The 11,567-nt window shown below is 39.2% G+C and overlaps 1 protein-coding gene across 1 annotated transcript; it reads left to right on the forward strand.

The window, feature by feature from the left end:
• The first annotated feature begins 8,927 nt into the window (after positions 1-8,927).
• LOC119982485 (scarecrow-like protein 22) lies at positions 8,928-11,567 on the forward strand. Its single transcript, XM_038825890.1, has one exon. The coding sequence runs from the start codon at positions 9,002-9,004 to the stop codon at positions 11,186-11,188; it is 2,187 nt and encodes a 728-aa protein (XP_038681818.1). The 5' UTR covers positions 8,928-9,001; the 3' UTR covers positions 11,189-11,567.

Here is an 11,567-nt window from a genome sequence, read left to right on the forward strand (position 1 = left end):
TCACTTTCACATACAGGGCCCCAACACAAGGAAGCCCCACACCATGGAAGAGAAGTAAAACTCTAGCTCTTCTCTTGTTAGACATATTGAAGGGAAGAGAGAAAAAGAAAAGAAGATTTTGCCTCTATCAACTAACATGCTCTTATAGAGGGAAACTTAAGGAAACTATAAAAGAATAAACAAATTCAAGAAAAGCTAGCTAGTGTGTGGCATTGCCCTAAATATTGTCTTTACCAAGAAAGAACTCCATTCCTTGTCTTATGTGTGTGTGTTGTGCACTTTTTCACTGTTTGCATGGCTTTTGTCCCCTTGTTTCTTGCCTCTTTTTGAACATTGAAAGACTTAATTTTACCCAATTCAATATCATATATTTTGATGGAAAGTGGAGAGCCTTTTTGAGATCTATATATCAACCTCAATTTACTGATAATGTTTTAGTGAACAGCTTGTTCCCTTTGATCTTTAATTGATGATTGAGTTGTGTTTGCTTGCTTCATCAAGTCAATGGTTTTAAGATTGAAGAGTCCACAAATAGAGGTTCTCTGTGAGCAATGATCTCTCTAAAAGGTTCCTTTATGCCTAACTAATCAGTTCCATGAATGATCACAATTCATAGTTGGGCAAGAGAGAACAAACGTGGGGCCTACAAATGGAACTGGCTATTGGGGACAAGAAGGGGAAGAGGAGGAAGGGAGACAAGGGTGCATGGCCAGCCCCCCTTCTTGTACCTTTCCCAAGAAACTCAGCCCTAACCATCAAGGCCGGCCCTTTTGACACGTGTCATGTACCCATGTGATTCATTCCATTTGCCACGTGGACGTCGACTCAAACTAGTATTCTCTCGTGTGGCCGCCAAAACCCATGTTCTTTGCCCCACGGCTCCCACCCCCTTGCTGCTTCCACATATCATACCTAACCTTACATACCACATATTATCGTGCATTCCTCGCTCGAACTCTTATAATATATTCGAGGTATTGTCTATTCTGAGATATCTTTACAGACATTCGTACCCTTCTTCTCTCGAATTTATCCCAAGAAAACATCTCACATTCCTCACTCGAACTCTTATAATATATTCGAGATATTGTCTATTCTGAGATATCTTTACAGACATTCGTACCCTTCTCCTCGCAAATTTATCCCAAGAAAACATCTCGCATTCCTCACTCGAACCCATGATCCCGTAGAGTTGGGAAAGTGAATACCAAGTGACCAACTAGACTAAACGATAACTTCAATACTCACTTTTCCACCTGCACAGAGTCATGGGTTTGGGTAGGAGAGACGATATATTTTCCACGAATGAATTTGTGAGGAGAGTGTAGGAATACGGTACTATCCCGGAGCGCATCCATGCATACATACTCGAATTCAATTATAAACAAAAAAAAAATTAGAAATTCTAAGAATAATAGGATTCTTTTTTTAACATTGTAACTTTGGATGGGTTTAAAATTATCTTTTCTTTGTTCTCCTAATTAACCCCAACTCATCTCCCTTGTTTGATTTTGATATGTATGTTAGGGCTGCTTAATTTCTGACAATATCACGTTTGTTTTGTAGCGTTCCATTTGGCACGTGTAGATGGTCTCTCATGTGCCTGTGTTCATGACGGCGGGACAGGCTCCAGTTCCAAAGTAGCTGGGGATTCGGGCTCTGCGTTCACAATCGGTGGTGTCTTGTAAAAGTAAAGCAGCCTCAGTCGGCTCGGTCCCCGTTGTCCTCACGGCAACCTCACTTAATTTGCGCACCATGCTTCCACTCTTGTTAGATAGATTACAGTGATTCACCCGCTAAAACGGGTTTAAAATTCACCACCTTACTAAGTTTTCCCAACACTTTTCCCCTTTATTGTTTTTTCCATGTCGGAAGACACTATTAAAAACTTGACAACGCGAGAGTGCCAATCAGTTCCACGGATTCAAGTCCATGTGCGGAAACACCAATGGACTCCCTTGAAAATTTTGTCTATCTTTATAACATACCGTCCACTTTCTCGAGCTTAAGTACAAACTCAACCCATTACATGGCTTCCAGAGCTTTCCATGACTTTTAATGGCTCACGATTTTAAAAAAAGTCTTACCATTAGCTCATATATTGTCCCTTAGATATTTATTTTTAGAAATGTGAGACTTTTTCTCAATAGTCCATTAAACCGAACTTGAGCTAAGATTGGCTAAACTAAGAAAAATCCAGCTTACTCATATCCTTGCACTGAAGAATACCATTTTATCCCATGAAAGCTTCAAAACGACCATAGAATCATGATAAACCGCATGAACTTGTACGGTTGTACCGTAGCTGAAGTCCTGCATCAGCAGTTCTAACTTATCATTGCAAGAGAAAATATAGGACGTCATCATGATGATCATCAAATCTCTCACCCCAAACATTAGCTAATTGTTAAGACTTGTCTCTTAGTGGTTCTGGTGTAACCATCAATGTAATTTATAAATAAATATTCAATCTCTATCAACCAAGAGGACAATTTTAAGGATAAAATTGTGTGGGCCTTAGTCTCAAAACGGACAATGCATCTTTAAGTTATTTGGGCTAGATTTATTCGGTGATCTCACGAATATCCGAATTTAACATGGTAATAGAACAAATACTCGATCCTAAAGACCTCTATCCATGTCCACTTGTTGGGCCTCGTATAATCAAGTCCACAAGTGTAGGAGATCGAGTATTAAGATTGGTATCCCACATCGGTTAGGTGTAAGTCACCGATGTGATTTATAAGTATAGATTCAATCTCTCTCAATCATGACTCATGAGGGTCTTTCTTAGGACAATATGTACACTGCAGGCCTTAGGCCCAAAAGTATGGTCAGATTCAGAATTTGACTAAATGGCCCAAGTTCAGGGTTGCCATCCTGGCCCAACCCGAGCTTGACAAAAACAGGCTTATATGCCCAACCCAGTCTCGATCCAGAATTTCTCAAAATCCATGTTTGTCCCAAGGTACTTCAGATCCAATCCAAGGTTTTGTAGTTTGCACCCATCAATTTGTTTGGACCCAGCCCAATCCCTGAGAATTTGCCAAAATCTATGCTCAGATCCAATCCAAGTTTTTGTGCCTTGTACGACGACAAAAAAAGAAAGATTTCATGAAATTGATATCAAGCAACTTTCATGAACACAAAAATAACGACACATATACATATAAAATATATACAATGCTATAATGTATAACTATAAGCACGCAGTATTTGACACTGAAAGAGATTGCCGACCAATTGAGTCATGAGAGACATGTTCTATTTTAAGCCATAATATAAATATGCAAATTGCGAATGCATGCATGTACTAACATCAAACTTGTCAACTTAATTTACAAAACTGACGAATGATGATTCATGTTTTTGGTTTTGTTTAATAAAATATAAAAAAATCATTATATTGCACAATATTATTTAATTTAAACAATATATTAATTAACCTCTATTTGTGTTCTCTAATCATGGCCATGTCCTTGATAAACAAGGCAAAGAAGCTTTTCTAAACACGTCATGGAGAGGGGGATAAATCTTTAATTATGTACCATAATTAAGGTGGATTAATTAATTGGGTAACATATATATAGGAGTAGATATGACTTAATAACATCATGTGTTTGGTTCAAAATTGCTTCTTTTTTAGGTTTATTTTAATTTGGAAGGTTATAGGAAGGGAAAACTTTTTGATTATGTTGCTTGAGGCTTAGGATGTTTGTGATGAGAGAAAAGAACTTGAATGTCATCCCCTTTTTAGCCAACAAAGAAACATAAATATATATATATATATATGGGGTTGATAGAGAGAAAAAGAAAGATATGTATGTATGTATATATATTCAAGGGAGAGAGAGAGGCAAGCAAAGGAGGAGCTGGAGGAGGTTGTATCACTTTACACTTCATAGTGTTGATTGTTGGGGGTTTCACATGAGGTGGTGGGAGAAGGATAAAATATACAAGAGCTTTCTTCTCCTGACATGTCCAAATCATGGTTTTCCTAAACAATTCATGGCGGATCTAAGCATGTCCCCCCCTCCCTTTCCTTTCTACATTAATACCCAAAATTTTAATCTTGTCTAGAGACAAAAAAAAACCAATCTCTTCCAAATCCCATAAATGCCATTAGGGTTTTGAAAATTTTGGGACCTAAAAAACCCTATCTTTGCCTCTTTGGTCAATCATAAAACATGGCATAGAGACTAGAGAAAGCAAAATTTGAAGGACAAATGTGTCAATGAAGGTGCCTAGAAATATGTATGATGAAGGGTTTGCATCAAAAATAATATAGAAACAATTAAGTACTCTAGTAGAGACCTACAATTATATGTCCCACTCCATATAAGGCTTGTTTTCTTCATTATATGATTTGATTGAAAGTAAGACTAATTGCTTGTAGGCCATGTATACACCCACAACTTTGTGGTTCATTAGTCCTATTGGGAACTTCTTGTTAATTAATTTTGGGGTTATGTTTTTCCTCTTTTTATTATTAATATTGTTGAATTATACTAATTGCTTGTAGGCCATGTATACACCCACAACTTTGTGGCTCATTAGACCTATTGGGAACTTCTTGTTAATTAATTTTGGGGTCATGTTTTTCCTCTTTTTATTATTAATATTGTTGAATTATACCATAGGGGGAGCATTATATATATATTTTTTCCACGTGTAAGAACAGGGAAGCAAGCAATCTCTAAGTAAATTTTGAAGGGTAGGACAATAATAATATTATTCCTTTCTTGTTTGTTCTGACAGAAAAAAAATTAAAAGGATTGACATTTATCAATTCAATATACATTTATGATCAATTCAATATACTCTAATAGATTATACGTATGAATAACAATATAACATATGTTATTGACTTACCAAAAAAACATAGGTTCTTGAGAGGCATAATAATTAGTGAAGTCATGTAATATTGGATTAATTAATTTCTTTATATATTGTGAATTTGTGATTTCATATCTAAAGTTCCATTCTTCATTCCCTTTTTTGGCTTTCCTGCATAATAATCTTGTCTCTTGCATCAAAATTCCAACTTTGCCTTTACATATAATAGTAAATGTCAAGGTGGCTTAGAGAAACTCCAACAAGAGGTGATAAAATGGGGTGCTAAGAGGTTTCTTGGGCAAAACCCATTCAAAGGAGAAATCCAATTGTACGTCTTCACTTTAACTACATTTCTCTCCATTTATAACACCTACTCATTTTCTTCAGGAGGTGCTACATTTAGCACCCCACAATTATATGTGTTATTTTAATTACACCCCATTTAACACTCCCGTTGGAGTGAAATTTTTTGATTTTGAGGTGTTATTTTAGTAGTTAAACCCATATAACACCCTATAAACTCGATATTTTTCCTTACTCTTCGTGACAGAGTTTTCCTCCTTAAATCCACTTCTCTATTTATCATTTTATGTTTGTTTATGCTTCTACTTGCTGCTGTGGAGATTGCCTATAGATTATATATTGTGATTGAAGATTGTTAATTGTGTTGAATTGAAGATCGTAGAATTTGTTGCTTAATTATTTTTTTAGATAATATGAACTGGTGTAAGTTGCTTGTGAGTACCAAATATTGCGGATTAGCGAATTTCAGGAATTCAACCAAACTACAATAAACACATTCCGAGGATACAACTCGCGAAGAGTGTGTCCCTTTTGATAGGAACCTGTGGATAGGTATTACTTCTGTTAAGTGTCGATTAACTTTTGCTTGGATAACATTGTGATGAGAACCTTTTAGCTAGCGAGGCGAGAAAGAGGTTTTTGGCTAACAAGGCGAGCAAGAGAGTTTTGATTAGCGAAGCGAGTAATAGACTTTTGGCTAACAATGATAGAGTGACTAGCGATGCAAGTAAAGAGATGCCATTGTTGTGGCTAGGGAGACGTGGCTAGCGAGGCGAGGTGAGCAAAGCATGCCCAAGCATTGATGAATGTTGTGGCATGGTGAACAAAGATCTCGACAAGTGTCAATCCGCGATTGGTTTCACCAAATTCTAGGGCAACTTAAGTTAGTATAAAGAAAGCATGACTTGTAGGGTTTAGGGTTTATCCAGAAAGTAGATTTGAGAAACGACATAACCTTTAGGGAAAACCCATTGTTGAATCGAAACTTCAGAGTAATCTTGCTTTGATTTTCTTGAGCTAGACGTGAACCCTATCATAGGTTCTTGTTTAGATTTCGGTGGTTCATTGTACTCTTGCTTTGAATTACATGGGCTAGTGAGGAATCCAACCATAGATTTCGATCTAGAGATTGTATTAGGACTTCTTCATGCAAGTGCAATAATTGTATTACAAGTTAGTTTTGAGTATTGAATGAAATCGAAATACTCTTCTTCACCATTTCTCTGTGTTTCTTCGTTCTTCAATTCTCTATCTCATTTGTTAGGTCAAAGTTTGAAAGAGGCCATCACCTCTGCCTCTGGCCTACAATTAACTCTTCTCATAATGGGTTTAATGACATCCAACATAAATCGGCTCGTGAAAAAGGAAAAAGAAACAACAAGACAATGACAATGGGTTTAGATTGGGGAAAACCCAATTTGCACTTGAACCATCCATTCTAAAACCGGGTTGAACACCGATGAACAAAGCAAGCTTGAGACCAACCTCCACTAGCCACATCCATGATAAAGCCCCCAAAGCCTTTCACATCTATCGACATCAATGTTGTAGAACCACCACGTACGAGAGGAGTATACAAGAGACCATCGGAATACGGAACACCTCTCCTTGCACCAAAATACCTTCGGTGCGGAGGATACCTTGTTGATAGGGTGAAGGCAAAAATTGAAGCTCTAAACAATTTTGACAATAACATATATGTTAGTACATTTATAGCTATTATTGAAAAAGCTGTAAATATTGAACTTTGTGTTACGGATTAAGTGATGACATGTATACCAACTAACTCAACGATGATTATCTAAAGCTCGAATAACATTAAACGAAATAATTCAAAAGCTTAAATGGACGATTGGGGTTCAAAATCGAGAGTTTTAACATTGAATTAAGCATAAACCCACCATAATCTAACTCAATTACACTTGATTGAGTTTAGTAGTAAAGAATTAAACCGTAATCTAACTCATTTACAAGCTTTACACTTGCTTGATTTGGTAGTAAAGATTTAAACCCAGCATAAGAGTAAACCAAATTGGCCGAGTTGATTCCTGTCAATATTCCATCAAACTCATAAGATCTTGAGTTCGAAATTTCTCACAAACACTTTGAAAACCACATCCCCTAATAAAATGCTAGCGAAGTACCCTAATTTTGTGTAGGGAACTTCTGAGGATGTCAAAAATCAATTTGATATTAAGTGGAGTCCACACGTTCTCGCGAACCACCTGATTATGACTAATCACAAGAGCCAAAATATATTTTGACATTAAGTGGAGTCCACATGTTCTCGCGAACCACCAGATTATGAAGCCCCGGAGCCTCAGCATTTTGACCAACGTACCCTCTCCTTCCATGCCAAATAACAGGAATACCTTCAAACTATAACTAATACAAAATGACCAAAAAGCACCCGTCCTTCTAAACATAACTAATCATTGTAAATCTTTTGGGGCCCACCTCAATGGCACTGCTTTTCACTGTTTACACTTTAACCTTTTTACCGTCAAACAGAAAAGGACAGTCATAAAAGAAACCCATTTTCTATACCAAAGACCCTGACTTACCCAAATTATTTATTTTACCTTTCAGTTTTTCCCTGCTGGACAAAATCAGCAACTCTTGAATCTCAGCCACACATTTTTACCAACAACAAAACATCAAGACCGTTAAATTCTTTCTCGATATTTTCAAAACCACCTCTCTCTATTATCTCGTGTCGTCAGATTCAGTTTCGAAAACCAGGCCCAGCAGAACATGTTTCCACCAAATTACAAAATTACCCCGCCTCGCTCGTTCTTTGATAACGTTCAGTGGAAATAAAGGGCAAGAGTCAGGGGTATTATGGAGACTACGTGGAAATTACAAAAAAAGGTCTGAGCCAGTTCACCTTTTTCTCTGTATCGTTGGCCTCTTTTAAAGAAATTAAAATATTGACAAAAAGATCACTTGGTCCGGACAATTCACTACGTGGCTTTTCTCAAGCGCGTGTCATTAAACGCCTTCAAAGGAATAAGGTTAGTGCTTAACACGCGCTAGAGTGGTCGTGTGATAGGAGGAGCGCAGAAACCCTAGCAGTGTGATAACTACGTTTACAGACAAAAGCCACGTAAAATGATAATACAAATTAAAAAAAAAAATGACGAGGGAAAAAAAGAAGGAAAAGCTAGAGAGAGAAACAAGAGAGAAGAAAAGAGAGATGAGAGAGAGAGAGAGAGAGAGAGAGAGAGAGAGAGGATGAAGGGCACTTTACCACTTTTATATGTTGCACGCATCCATAGCAGAAAACAGAAGGAAGACAGACGAGTAGTAATATAGTACAAGGCCACAACAGCGGCAAGAAATTAGAAATACAAGGGAGAGAAAGAAAGAAACCCACAAAAAGAAAGAAATGAAAGAAAACCCATCAACAGAACGAAGAGGAAGAGAAAAGATGATGCCAGAAATGGGTTTTGTGGTACTCTGCAAAGATTAAAAGCTCTCTCCCTCTCTGTTAGAAAAGAGTGTGTGTACGTCTCAACAATAGAAGCTTTAAAGCTTGTGTGTATTTGTCACATGTGGGTGTATCTGAAATGGGCTTGTTGAGCTCAAACTGTCTACTTCTCTCCAAGAAAATCTGATTTGATTTCGGTCAATTGAAAAAAAAGGTTTGTCTCTAGCTCAAATATCTTGTTTTCTAGCGATACAAATCTAATCCATAATCGTCTTCTTCTTTGCTTTGGTTAATTTTGCTTTTGTGACACGCCTTATTTGTTGGGTGATTTTTCTTCTATTGATCTTTGGATGGGCAGTTATTTGTTGCTGTCGAGGACGTTTTGGTGTTTGTTCTTACTCCTTCTCTTCTGGATTTTCTCGGATTAAGGCCATGCCCCTACCCTTTGAGGAGTTTCAAGGGAAGGGGGTGTTAGATTTCTCTCCTTGTTCTTCAGATCCATTATTGCAGCATCATCCACAGCATAACAAACCCAAGTGGGAGAACCTCGATAACATCATTATCAACAACAAGGGAGGAGGAGGAGGAGACAGTTGTTCTGTGGGCAGTGAGCCCACTTCCGTGCTCGACACAAGAAGAAGTCCAAGCCCTCCCATATCCTCCTCAACACTGTCTTCCTCTCTCGGCGGCGGCGGCAATAGCGTTGGTGGTGGCGGTGGCGGGGGAGGAACCTCCACCGACACCACTGGCGTGGCTACTACGGCTGTCTCCGGCGGCAACCCCTCTGTTGAAACTGGCGAGGAAAGATGCGGGCTAGGAATGGAGGATTGGGAGAGTGTGTTGTCTGGGTCTCCTAGTCAAGAACAATCCATTCTTAAGCTTATCATGGGCGATATTGAGGATCCTTATGTTGGTTTTAACAAGCTTTTGCAAAGCGGTACTGGGTCTCAAGATATTGGATTCAATGCCAGTTTTGGTATTGTAGATCAAGGCTATGGGTTTGAAGCACCCATGAGCAGTGCCAATTTGGTGACAGACATTGACCCTTTTGCTACCTCTGATTTTCCTCCTCTTAACAATGGAAGGATTGGTTCGGTCTCCGACCCGATTCCGAACCCAGCACTTTCAACTTCTTCGGCTGCCAATTTCTTCCCGGGAATGTTTCAAGGAAGTGAAGGCATGGATGAGAAGCCACAGATTTTCGATCCACCTTTGATTATGAACCACAATCAGGTTCAATATACCCAGAACCCGGCGATGTTCTTGCCATTTTCGTATGCACAGGTACAAGAGCATAATCTGCTGTCTCCTCCACCTCCGAAGCGGCTGAATTCTGGGCCAGTGCCCAACTTTCATCAGGTCCCAAAGGTACCATTTTCGGATTCAGGGCAGGAATTGTTTCTTCGTAGGCAGCAGCAACAACAACATCGGCTTCAGTTGCTTCAGCAGAGGCCAGCTACTATGGCTGTGGCAGCATCAGTAGCAACAAAGCAAAAACTGGTTAGTGACGAATTGGCGAACCAGAAGCTTCAGCAGGCGATAGTTGACCAGCTATACAAAACTGCAGAGCTGATCGAAACAGGGAATCCGCTACTCGCGCAAGGGATATTGGCGCGGCTCAATCAACAGCTCTCACCCATTGGTAAGCCTTTTCAGAGGGCTGCCTTCTACTTCAAGGAGGCCTTGCAGTTGCTCCTCCATGTGAACGGCACCAACAACTCGTCTTTGTCCTCTTACAGTCTCATCTTCAAGATTGGTGCTTACAAGTCCTTCTGTGAGATTTCCCCAATCCTTCAATTCGCTAATTTTACTTGTAATCAGGCTCTTCTTGAAGCTTTTGAAGGTTGTGATCGAATCCACATTATAGATTTTGATATTGGGTACGGTGGGCAGTGGGCATCACTGATGCAAGAGCTTGTCCTTAGAAATGGTGGTGCCCCATCTCTCAAAATCACTGCTTTTACATCACCTTCAACGCATGAGGAGTTGGAGCTCCGTTTCACTCAAGAGAATCTGAAGCAATTCGCTAGTGATATCAACATGGCTCTTGAACTCGAAATTCTAACCCTGGAGTCCTTGAATTCTACTTCATGGCAGCTCCCTCTTCGTGCCTCAGAGAGTGAAGTAATTGCAGTGAACCTCCCAATTGGCTCCTTCTCAAATCAGCCTTCTTGCCTGCCTTTGGTTCTTCGCTTTGTCAAGCAGCTTTCCCCCAAAATTGTGGTCTCTCTGGACAGAGGTTGTGACAGAACAGATGTTCCATTTCCCCAACATATGATTCATGCCCTTCAATCCTATTCAAGCCTGCTAGAATCTCTGGACGCTGTTAATGTTAATCTAGATGCCCTGCAAAAGATTGAGAGGTTCTTGCTCCATCCAGGCATCGAAAGGATTGTGTTAGGTCGTCATATGTCTCCTGATAGAACTCCTCCTTGGAGGAATCTGTTTCTGCAATCTGGGTTTACTCCATTGACATTCAGTAACTTCACGGAGTCTCAAGCTGAGTGTTTGGTGCAGCGGACTCCAGTTAGAGGATTCCATGTAGAGAAGAGACAGTCATCGCTTGTTTTATGCTGGCAGCGAAAGGAGCTCATCTCGGCTTCAGCTTGGAGAGGCTGATGATTACTTTTAGCAGTGGAGGGGAGTGTTTCTGCACAATTAATCTTCACCACTGCAGAGGTGCCTCATATGTTTTTATGCTTAATTTCTCTCTGTTCTTGGATTATTTTTTGTTGGTCCTGTGATTCTCTTTGCTAAGAAGAATCGCTAATTGTCTATGCTACTTAATTTAGGTCTATTGTCTCCTGTCAAAAACCAGGTATTTTAGTAACTGTCGCTGGCCTTGTGCATCTATCTGTTTTTCCATCTCTTTTGGATGATGGGGTATAACTGATATGTTTCTTATTCTATCTGGGTATTAACTTAGGTGGGTGATTATTGTCTATTCTATACTTTCTGACAAGAAGAAATTGAAACCTTTCAATATTGTTCCCCAAAA

The sequence above is a fragment of the Tripterygium wilfordii genome, chromosome 17 (assembly GCF_013401445.1).
Source record: "Tripterygium wilfordii isolate XIE 37 chromosome 17, ASM1340144v1, whole genome shotgun sequence".
Classification (NCBI taxonomy): Eukaryota; Viridiplantae; Streptophyta; class Magnoliopsida; order Celastrales; family Celastraceae; genus Tripterygium; species Tripterygium wilfordii.